The 12662-nt window shown below is 39.5% G+C and overlaps 1 protein-coding gene across 1 annotated transcript; it reads left to right on the top strand.

The window, feature by feature from the left end:
• Window positions 1–6972: 6972 nt before the first annotated feature.
• On the top strand, window positions 6973–12571 carry LOC136845162 (uncharacterized). The gene is made up of 2 exons (XM_067115556.1): window positions 6973–7029; window positions 11239–12571. Exon 2 carries the CDS (start codon window positions 11240–11242, stop codon window positions 12446–12448), a length of 1209 nt encoding a protein of 402 aa, XP_066971657.1. The 5' UTR covers window positions 6973–7029; window position 11239; the 3' UTR covers window positions 12449–12571.
• Window positions 12572–12662: the final 91 nt, after the last annotated feature.

Below are 12662 nucleotides of genomic sequence, written 5' to 3'. Positions count from 1 at the left end.
CTGCATTAGAACTATACTCCATCATATAGGTGAGAAATGTCAAAATGAAAGAATGCAAGAATAGCAATAAAAATAAAATTACAAACAATTTTATCATATCAGGATGATTCCCAGTGAAACTTCACAAGACTGGATTAGGTTGGTTGACAGCGCGGTGCTGTCCTCTGCTGTGGAGAGAATCTGGCCATTCAAGGTAGACTGTCGCAATTCATCTCCTCAACAATACATTACTACTTCAGCATTAATGTATTGGTAAAGTAATAATATATTGCTTAGCAATATATTACTACTGTAGCAACTGCTTCAGCAGCCTTCTTCCCCAAACGAGTCTTATTGTAGACTCCTGCCACCAACGAGTTATTATCCATTCTTCCCACATAAACAAACCATCACTGATTCACTCTTTCACCTATACTCAAATTTTCAGACATATATGTATTATACATTTCCTCACTCTATCAGTTCTCATACTGCAAACAGTTTGCTTCATTCATATTCAACATCTACATTTCATTTCACATGCCCCCATTCATACTCAACATCAATTTCTTTTCACATACCCTCATTCACACTCTACATCTACATTTCATTTTCACATGCTCTCATTCTCCTCAACATCTACATTTCATTTTTCACATCCCTCATTCACATCCAACATCGGCATTTCATTTTCACTTGCCCTCATTCACACCAACATCTACATTTCATTTTCACATGCACTCATTCCTCAACATCTGCATTTCATTTTCCATCCCTCATTCACACTGTTACATCTACATTTCATTTTCACATCCCCTCATTCACATAAAATCTGCATTTCATTTTTTCACTTGCCCTCATTTCACCCAACATCTACATTTCATTTTCACATGCACTCATTCACTCAACATCTGCATTTCATTTTGCATCCTCAATCACACTCTACATCTACATTTAATTTTCCACACTTATTCATTCACACTCAAAATCTGCATTTCATTTTCACATCCCCTCATTCACATCCAAAATCTGCATTTCATTTTCATTTGCCCTCATTCACACCAACATCTACATTTCATTTTCACATGCATCATTCACACTGAACATCTGCATTTCATTTTCACATTCCCTCATTCACACTCAGCCTCTACATTTCATTTTCATGCCCCATTCACTCAACATCTGCATTTCATTTACACATGCCTCATTCACACTCAATATCTACATTTCATTTTTACATGCCCTCATTCACAACCAACATCTGCATTTCATTTTCACATGACCTTCACACTCAGCATCTGCATTTCATCTTCACATGCCCTCATTCACACTCAACATCTGCATTTCATTTTCACATGTCTTCATTCATTCAGCATCTGCATTTTATTTTTACATGTCCTCATTCACACTCAACATCTGCATTTCATTTTCTTACATACCCTCATTCATGCTCAAAATCTGCAATTCATTTTCACACGCCCTCATTCAGATTCAACATCTACATTTCATTTTCACATGCCCTCATTGACACGCAACATCTGCATTTCATTTTCACACAACCTCATTCATACTCATCATCTGCATTCCAATTTCACGCCCTCATTCACATAGCATCTGCATTTCAGTTTCACACTCTCTCATTAATCATTCAACATCTACATTTCATTTTCACAAGCCTCCATTGACACTCAACATCTACATTTCATTTCACACGCCCTCATTCTCCTCAATATCTCATTTCATTTTCACATGCCCTCATTCACACTCAACACCTACATTTCATTTTCACATGCCTCCATTCACACTCAACATCTGCATTTCATTTTCACATACCCTCATTCACTTAACATCTACATTTCATTTTTCACATGCCTCATTCACACTCAACATCTGCTTTTCATTTACACGCCTCATTCACACTCAACATCTACATTTCATTTTCACATGCTCTCATTGACACTCAACATCTGCATTTCATTTCACATGTCCTCATTCACACTCAACATCTACATTTCAATTTTACATGCCCTCATTCTCACTTAACATCTACATTTCATTTTCCATGCCCCCCATTCATACCAACATCTGCATTTCATTTTCACATTCCCCTCATTCACACTCAACATCTACATTTCTTTTCACATGCCCTCATTCACACTCAACATCTACATTTTATTTTCACATACCCTCATTCACACTCAACATCCGCATTTCATTTCCATACCCTCATTCACACTCCAACATCTACATTTCATTTTCACATGCCCTCATTCACACTCCAACATCCGCATTTCATTTCACATACCCTCATTCACACTCATCATCTACGTTTCATTTTCACATACCTCATTCACTCAACATCTACATTTCATTTTCACATACCCTCATCCACACTCAACATCTACATTTCATTTTACATACACTCATTCACGCTCCAACATCTGCATTTCATTTTCACATGCCCTCATTCTCACTCAACATCTACATTTCATTTTCACATTCCCTCATTCACACTTAACATCTACATTTCATTTTCATGCCTTCATTCACACTCAACATCTGCATTTCATTTTCACATTCATTCACACTCAACATCTGCATTTCATTTTCACATTCCCTCATTCCACACTCAACATCTACATTTCATTTCCCACATGCCCTCATCACTTTTCATTTCATTTTCACATGCCCCCCACATTCCTCAACATCTGCATTTCATTTTCACATGCCCTCATTCACCTCAACATCTACATTTTCATTTTCACATGCACTCATTCACACTCAACATCTACATTTCATTTTCCATGCCCCCCGTTCACCCTCAACATCTGCGTTTCATTTTCACATGCCCTCATTCACACTCAACATCATTTCATTTTCACATGCCCTCATTCACACTCAACATATACATTTCATTGTCACATGCCTCATCCACACTCAACATCTACATTTCATTTTTTGAAGAAATCAGAGAAAGAGTCTGCAAGTGTCTGTGAGAGAGAAAAATTGCAAATCAACGTGATCAAGGTATGGTCACGAGGACACAGAAATGGACTCCATGTGTGTAGGAGTTGGGATATTTTTGCAAAATAGAGGTGAATGGCAACGTGCATTTTGGAAGTTTTTGGACATGCTGATAATGACCGACCTAGTGGGCGTATCAAGCAGTAAATGTAGTGAAGCTTTCATAAGTTTCATACGAATCTTAGCAGTTAATGTATGAATACATTGGTGACTGCTGTGCTTCTTTTACTGGAGCCAACTCACGTTGGCTTCATATTGGAAAAAATTGCATGGGTACTCAGTAACCTTAAAATTAGAACTCTCATAAAAATATTAGATGCTATATATATATATATATATATATATATATATATATATATATATATATATGTGTGTGTGTGTGTGTGTGTGTGTGTGTGTGTGTGTGTGTGTGTGTGTGTGTTTTATGCGTCTTCTACAGGAAGATCAGCTCTTTGGAAGACCTTTTCCGAGGCCACCCGAGGGAGAAACAAAACTAATGCCCATCTACGATGAAAGACAGCTGGAGCTTGCAACCCTGGAAAAACAGGTCGCTTCCCGCCCAGTAAGGTTAACAACCCCGTATTAGGGAGGAAATAAGTGAGTTACTGAAACTTGAAACAGACTATTAGGAACTCGAAAGTCAGTGTAGTGCAATACACATATTTGTGCGTGAGCATACATGTTTATACAGCATTGTTCCCGTTGCTATGAGCTATTACTATTATTATTATTGGAACTTGTGACTGGCTACTATTCCAGCGACCTTCATATCGATTATAGAAATTGTCAGTTCAAGGACATGAATTTCAAATTGAAGACAGGAAATAGGTAAATGTATTGCTGTCCTAAGAATGCGAAAAACATATAACACTGTCATTTCATGACTGAAAAATTAAGCTCATATCGTGAAACATTTCCGTAGATACAGTAAACATCGTAAAATCAATATCTAGGCGTCCTAATCAAGCGTCAGACCCCAAAACAGCTTTTTCTAGACGCTTCCAAACCGACAGCGGCAAAATACATTTGGTCGGAATGGCGGTGGATTTAAGAACACAACTGGAGCTGCTGCTGCTGCAGTTGCTGCTGCAACTGCTACAGCTGCTGCGGCTGCTACAGCTGCTGCAGCAGCGGGCTACTGTTGCTTCAGCTGCTGCTGCACGGTTTTTCGCTTATGTGACTTGTACGTGGTAGGGGTCCACGACTAATTGCACAATACTTGCTCTAGCAAATTAATGCATCGTTATTAAATGGTAAAATTGACTGGAAGTCTGTCACTTACCTTTTATATTTCGTCAAAGAAAAAGAATGGCTAGATTCTGTTTTTTTTCGTTATTCGATCGCTTCATAGAGTCGACTGGAGACTTGCGTAACTGGTTGCCGATTCGTGAGGGAAAAGTACTTTCGTTCTGATGTTTATTCTTTTCTTCTTTTTAAGAAAGTGATATGGCACCGAGCAGCTATTATTCCTGATGGCTCATGTATCTCTATATACGTTTGGTTACGCTCATACTAACAGCATGCACGCACATTTACACGAAATTCACACTTACCGCATACATTATACATTGCTACTATTAATATTGCAAATTGCACGCCCATGCTTTACGTACATAATACACATTACAAACGTAGACATTGCTGACAAACGGCTGTATAATTTCAACTGTCTACAGCTAACATTCCTTATCATATTCCTTTAGGAGGTCGGCTTAGATATGCCGGGTATATGTCAGCACAGGTCCTTGATCACGGGCGGCCCGCTGTTGTGCTAACTCGCTACTAGAGAAAATGAGGTTGTGATGACTCTTGTCACGGACCACTGCCCTCACTTCAGCTCGCCAGATAAGATTCTTATGAAAAAACTTGAACAAACGCATTGCCCGTTCCTGTAGTGCGTTCTCGGTATCGTCCTCATCATGGAAATGCCTCGAGCTTCAGCAACATTCATATGAGCAGTTTCAATCGGAATCTAAGCACTGATTTTAAACTTACATTTTGCTGCCTTTGTTATGTGTCTTATTATTTTATTAGTATAGTATAGATTTCGCGCTGCAAAGAAATTCGCTTCCAGAAAGTGACTAACGCAAAGAAAGCCGCCGCGCCGGTGTCCATATAGATGTTCACTATTTTACTCTCAAGCAATCAATCTCGCAATCGCCAAACGCAGTAACCAGCCTCTTGTTAGATCTCCGAAAGAATTGCCCTTTGGGAATTCATGTGGAATTATTGCTTTACTTACGGTTCAACGATTCAGAAAGCGCCCCCATGTCAAAGATGCTCTGAAAGAAAGTGAAAGCATTTAAATGCTGAGAGTCATCGGTTCTGAGGACGACATTGTTGTCTAATCTTACCTTTTAGGAACGATTTTTGCAAATTAATGAACTGGCTGGTGGAACAGAGTCCAGAGGTCCAGACCATGCCACTTAATCACTACATCGCCTTACCATCGCTTACTGGATACCATCGTTGAGGATTCGTACCGGCATAAGGCCACCTTAAACCTTACCGATCAACTAAGCTGGATCGGTTAAGAATGATAGGCGTCGCTCACCGTTCAAGAAGAATCCCTACCCGAAAATGATCGTTGATGGTGGTGTCGCTTTGGACCCAGTAAGCCTTCTTCAGTCCCTTTGCAGATCTCCGTTGACGCCTTCATGCAGTGAAGCCCTCGCGTGTAAACCATTACCTCATTATTCCTCTTTAATTGCTGTGGAGTTCTCGGCGGGAAAGCCCTCTCATTGCCTTTGGGAACTTTGCCCCTCAGCTGGCCCCTCACCCTGCCACCCCTCGCATCTCCCGTGTGCTTCAGTGACATCAGAACCTCACCAGCGGTTGCTGTAACACCACCCGTCAACTTTTCGATTTATGATGAAAGTGATGGCAGTGCTAACAGTCACTGTGTTCAATGACACACCGGAAGGATTCACAACACACACGGCCTCTTTTGTGCAAATGATGCTGCAGAAGGCTCAATTTCGCAGTACGGGAACCTGCGCGCGCATTTTCGTCGCTTAATTGGCGTTTATGACACGTAGCTGTTTATGTGGTATGAACGAAAAACATCACCTGCCATGGCTCTTCTTCAATGTTAAATCTCTCTCTCTCTCTCTCTCTCTCTCTCTCTCTCTCTCTCTCTCTCTCTCTCTCTCTCTCTCTGTCATTAGTTATACTTTGGAAACATAACGAATATAATACACGTACTTCTGAAGAAAACAAATATGAATAACGTCCGCAAAAGCAAATTAATATTGGAAGGAAACAAGTAACGGGCAACGTTACTTGTTCTCTCGATTATGCAAGATGAATGGGCACTTTCATTATCATTCCTGAGATCTTAGAAAAATGGTTATTTTCAGAGTCCTTTCACACACGCCGTTGTCCGTATAGATTTTTCGTTGCTGCAACCTTTTCAGTAAAGAAGTGCATGTTTGTAGTGACTGTTTGGGCTTATTTATTCATATGCGCGTCATCAAAAGTGCACAAGCATTTATCGGTTGGGCATTATGGACTCATGCCAGGCACCTCTTATATCGCCGCATCATCAAATGTTTTGTGCCTAACTGTCAATGAGGAATAGGTGTTGACCCTCACTTAGCTATAGGTGCGTGACAGGAGTCTACTGTGAAGATTCCCAATTTGTACTAATAAAGGAGGGTTGCCCAGGAGGTACTTCAGCCACTCCTGTTGTCTCAGGGGCACTCCAAAGAGTCCTCGTGGAACGGTCATGGCAACATAAGAGACAAAGCTCAACTATTCGCGTGTCGACCAGTGTGCCCAATGCAACCTCATCCTCCATTCTAGGCTCCTCCTCCAACGCTTACTCCTCTCCCCTTCTCCGACCTACGGTATACTTGGGCCGTGGCCCTCCCTGGTCTCTCATGACTGGCACCGCGTCCTTCTGGATCAACCCCTTCTCCCGCAGAAGAGGTATATATACACTTCTTGTCCCGAGAAGTAATCAGACAGAGTTCCTCGACACTCTGCGACGGTACCATCTCTTTCTGCTTTCCTCGTGCAAACAAGGTTCGTATGGAAGCCTTCGTTTTTTAGATACCTGCTTCATTCTGTTTGGTTTCTGCCAACACCAAGCGGTCGGATTCTATTTAGTGCTTTGTGAAAAGAAAAAGTGGAGTGTGGATGAATATGTACAGTGATTGAAAAGAACGCAAAATGACTAAGGTGTACAATAAACATTATGGAAGACCTTTAAAATGAACGTGACTGTTATTGATACTTTAGATTCCCTGGACTCACTTCACTTTCATTGCGTCGATCGCTGTTATGCGCCACCGCCAATGGCAGCAGCTGTCTAGCTATTCCAGTGTTTGATTGCTTGCTTGCATTCTCTTCTTGATCTCCACGACCTTCTTTGCTTTATCTTGCTTTTGATGACCACCCAGACGATAGAACTTCACCATTGATACTCTTTGGCTATTTGTTTGAAACCTCTAACACAAAAATGAGTCATTCCCATCAGGTGCCTCACACTCCATGAAGAGTACCACTTTGGGGGAAACGTTTCTGTGTCAATGAATTAGCTTATGCCGGACCGGAAGTCAAACATGATACTCACTTTGACGTATTCTTAGCACTTCAATGTTCTTATCCCTATTGATAAGATTTTTTAGTCGTATCGTATCAATTATCGGTTGTATTTTCTTCACTGTCAAGTATATTTTCCTTCTTACAAAAATTCAGCAGTAATTTCAGGTAAGAACACCTATTTAACGTTCTAAATTTAATGACAGGATAAATATTAAAATTTCGTCGGTGTTACTTGTCATAAATGCCCATATTTCTTGTTGTGCAATTCAACATTACAGTTATCTTGTAGAATTTGGATTTACACTCTATCAGAGCAAATAAACTTACAAAGTAAAGTCTGAAATGAAAAATGAGAGAGAGAGAGAGAGAGAGAGAGAGAGAGAGAGAGAGAGAGAGAGAGAGAGAGAGAGGATGCTTTTAAAATATAAAACAGAGATATGAACGCACTCTATTTTCTAGTATTGTCATTCTCATCACCAATGAGAAATTCCGTAGACCTAAAAATTAGACAGAAGCAGATCCTCTACACTGCTTTTAGATGCCTCTGACGATAAATCATGGCGTAGAACTCATCTCCGCTCAAGCATGAGCAGCTTGATGTTACGTGATCAGACTCAGAGAAAGCCTGTGTCATCACATTTAGATCTGTGTGATGATGATACTAGTGAAGGATATTACAACCTCCATATTTTATGTTGTGTTTCGAAACCGGGTAACATAATTGACTCATTCAGTTCTAAATTCAAGTGTGTTTGCTTTCTTCGCTTTACGGCGCAAGTACTTTTGCCGACATTTTTAAACTGATGAAAAATATGCGTAAATTATGAACGTTAAACTATTGACTCAATATTACCACAGACCATTTCCGTTACGTTTCATTTACATAATAATAATAATAATAATAATAATAATAATAAATAATAATAATAATAATAATAATAATAATAATTTAGGTAAATGGGTTCTATTTTTTTTGCTATATGTTCAAGAGTCGTAGTTGATTTCACGGTAAAGTTATCCGTCATCGCTGATTGTGAGGAAATACTGCTATGGTACCTTTTTAATGAAAGCAACCTTGATTCTCTGGAAGTACAGTGGAGAGTCTCTAAATGTCACGTGCTCTGACGAAATGCTGCATTCCTCGATGGCACATTTCTTTTTCTGCAATGACTGGGAAGTCTACCAGGGAAAATGGAGATTTATACATAGCTTCTCATTTGTGCTGGGTGAGAATAAGAATTGAAAAAACCATAAAGGTGCTGCATTTCCAAAACAGTACTCTCAAGGTGTAAATCTTTACTACTTACAAGACTTATTTTTACAGGTGCTGATGTTTCTATCTTGGCAAATTTAATATAATCATGAGTAATTTTCACTGATTCAATGTAAAATATGCCGTCACTAATATGGATGCAGCCTGTTCCTGTGGGGGAAAAAAGTTGAGTCCAGTCTACAAATAAAATATTTAACGTTTTATTGTGTTAACAGGCTTGAACGATCTTCCGATATAGATCTCTCTCTCTCTTTGTCTCTCTCTCCTATCTCTCTCTCTCTCTCTCTCTCTCTCTCTTTCTGCCACTATAATAATTTCATCGAATATTCAGGATATTCATTTGTGTTTCATTCATAAAAGTTACCCTGATGATAGCGTTCACACTATCCATTGTAATTGAGAACTTTCGTTATCTAATGAATAAAATTAGAATAAAACACAGACAATAAGGATGAAAGTAAAGTAGCAATGCTTACCTTTTTAGAATCATATGGTCTGCACACAGTACGGCATCAGGATGTTCTTTTAACCTTGTTGGATTGTGTGGATAATAAGGTGCTAGCGGTCTCCAGCCAGGGAAAGTGCATGAAGATGTTCAGATGAAGCTTTTAGTATAGAGCTTTCTGAGATGAAAAGTGAAAGTACATCCTCTAGACACAATCCTGACACTAAAAAGAAAATTTCTTTGAAACTTTCCAATATTACTTAGATCAGCTGCTATCTATTGTATTTAAAGTCTGTGTCCTGCATCTCATCTGGGCGATAAAGTCCTCCCGGTCGAACCCGCAGAAACAAATGGGAGAAATTGCACAGAGGGAGCGGCGAGTGATTGGACTTTATTCCCAAATGAGTTGCTGAGATGCGGGGCTTCCAATCACCGCTGACTCTAATCTGTGGAATTTCTCTCTTTGCAGAATGTGGTATTTGACAGTTTCGCTGCTGCTGCTTGCATTGGCCTCGGCCTCCCCTCAAGGAGGATACCTACCTCCAACCCGCCCTGGCCCATGCCCTCCTGTCACCTCCCAAGTATATGACACAAGGATCCAAACGTCTTATGTAGTACAGACAGTTAACAATGCTAATACACAATATGTGACAACCACTATTCTACAAACACAGGTAGTTCCGACTACGATCTTCAGCACTCGAGTAGAAACTAGACCGCAGATCCAAACAAGCATTGTTCAACAAACATCAGTATATTTCAATAACAGGGTAATAACGCAAACAGTCCCTAGTCCACCAGTCCAACAGACACGTTACATTACTACAACAAGAGTTGTCCCTCAACTTAGTTATGTGACACAAACCCAAATTCAGACACAAGTGGTACCAGTTGAGGTCACACGTACCCAAATACAAACAATCAATCAGCCAGTCACTAATTATCGAACTGAATTCCGTCAAGAGACTAGAGTTGTCACTATCCCAGGTCAGGATGTTGTTAGGACTAGAGTACAGACTGTTGTGCAAACTTCTATTATCAGAAGTCAAGCACCTGGGAATACACGCTATATCACATCAACACAGGTACAAGAACAGGTACAAACAACTGTGTAAGAGGTCAAGATGTTATCTTAACAAGAACTGGTTCCAGAACACAGGTAATCCCTTACACTTCAGTTAACACCAGATTTGAAAATGCTGTTGCCACTAGAGAACAGGTAGTCACCAGTACCAATGTACAAATTCAGACTGTAGTACAAACTCAGTTTGTTACCCAGGAAGTTGTGAGAACTCAGGCTATACCAACAACCATCTACACTACTCGCTTTGAAACTAGAGTCCAACCTTTTACACAGATCCAGACTGTATATATCACCCAATATAATACCCCATCTGCCGTGGTACAGACCCGTGAAGAGACCCAAACCTCCATTGTACAGGTTCCTGGCAGAGACCAAATAATAACTAGTCAAGTTGTTCAAACCCAACAACAACAGCAAGTTATTTATCAAACTGTGAATAATAACCAGCAGTTCACTGTGACACGAACAGTAACTGGCACATGCTCACAAGCTGGTTATAATTATAATACGCCATCCAATCCTTTACCAATTGGTTAAAGATTTTTTGTTTTTAAGTGTTTAAATGAAGACTTCCTCTTTAGTTATCAAAATCTTTTAAATACTGTTGTCTCACAATATGCAAAAGCAGCAACAATTTCAATGTCATTAGTTTTGTACAGTGACTGTTTTATTGTGGATTATCCAGATGAAGTCCTCTGTATTTATATATAAGAAATAAAAACTTTTTCACTTCTTTGCCCATTTTACTATCTTTATTACAGAAAAAAATAACCACCATGTTCCCTATTGGTAAGTTGAATGAAAAATATTTGTTTGTCTTTTAATGTAATATATTTATAATCAACACAACACATTATTGAATTGAAGCTTTTATTCTCCTTACAGGATGAAGGTGTTATTACTGCTAACTTTTCTGGGTTGCACTTTAGGAGCTCATGTGAGTCGTGTATCTCGACAAGTATTCGGCAATGGTCTAAATCTCCAGCCTTCAGGGAATGGCTACTTGCCACCTGTTACTGAACACTGTGTACCTTCAACTATCTACCGTACTCAGACACAGTATTCCACTCAAGTCATCCCAACAACAGTGTATAATACTCAAGTACAATATGTTACTCAGACTTCTGTAAGGACACAGCAAGTCTATACAACCATATTTTCACAAATAGTCAGCACTCAAGTCGTTCCTCAGATTCAGTACAGTACAGTAATAGTTACCCGGACACAGGATAATGTTCAAACGCAGTTCGTCACTCTGCCCCCTCAGGTTAATTATGTAACACAAACACGTGAAGAGTTCCGTACTGAAGTGCAGTACCAAACCCAATTTGTTACAAGGACACAACAAATACCTACCACTGTTACCAGGACTGTTGTATCAACACAGATTGTACCTCAGCAAGTAATTAGTACCATTTTCCAGACGCAGACGGTAACAAGGACACAACAGCTCCCAGGACAAACTCGTACTATAGATAGCACTCAGTACAGTACAGTTTACTCAACTGTTGTACAACCAGGCCAAGATATTATCAGCACTCAGTATGTGACAAGAACTAATTATCGTACCCAAACAATTACACAACCAGGTCAGACTCAGTACGTTACATCCACACAGGTTATTCCAGTTACTACTACCATATTCTCTGAACAAGTTGTAACCAGAACTCAGACACAGTTTGTGACAAGAACACAGTTCCAGCAGCAGGTGTCAACTGTTGTAAGAACACAGCAAGTACCACAGTATGTTACTAGAACTATCACTGTTCCCCAACAAGTAGTAAGCACTATTTACTCCACACAGGTTGTCCCTACTACTATTTACCGTCAACAAACTGTACCAACTGTAGTTAACCTCCCTGGACAGACTCAGTATGTCACAATAACCCGCACAGACATCCGTACTCAACAGCTTCCAGGACAAACTCGCACGCAATATGTGACAAGCACATTCTATAACACTAACTATGTAACTTCAACTGTTTACAATACAGGGTATAATACTGTCACTGCCACTACAACAATTCAGCCACAGTGTAGTAGTGGTTACAACTATCCTACTCCATCTCAACCCTTCAACCCATTTGGTCGCTAAAAAAATTTGTATACATGTAAGCATTGTTAGGGAGTGTTTAAAATAAATGTCCATTCTTAAATGGCCTGCTAAATAGTGATTCCCATGTGAGTTTTTATGTATATTTAATAAAGTAACAGTAAACTATGTCTTTAAATGCCCCTTCTTAAATTTGAAGGTAAGTTATATAAAGTGAATTTTTTTTTAAACTTAAAAGTCATGCTTTACTTTTAAA

The sequence above is a fragment of the Macrobrachium rosenbergii genome, chromosome 1, assembly GCF_040412425.1.
Source record: "Macrobrachium rosenbergii isolate ZJJX-2024 chromosome 1, ASM4041242v1, whole genome shotgun sequence".
Lineage (NCBI taxonomy): Eukaryota > Metazoa > Arthropoda > Malacostraca > Decapoda > Palaemonidae > Macrobrachium > Macrobrachium rosenbergii.
The sequence above is the reverse complement of the archived record's forward strand: the minus strand, read 5'-3'. Positions and strand labels throughout refer to the sequence as shown.

Coding starts and splice junctions, on each gene's coding strand:
- LOC136845162 (XM_067115556.1), top strand. CDS start 11,240: ATGAAGGTGTTATTACTGCTAACTTTTCTGGGTTGCACTTTAGGAGCT.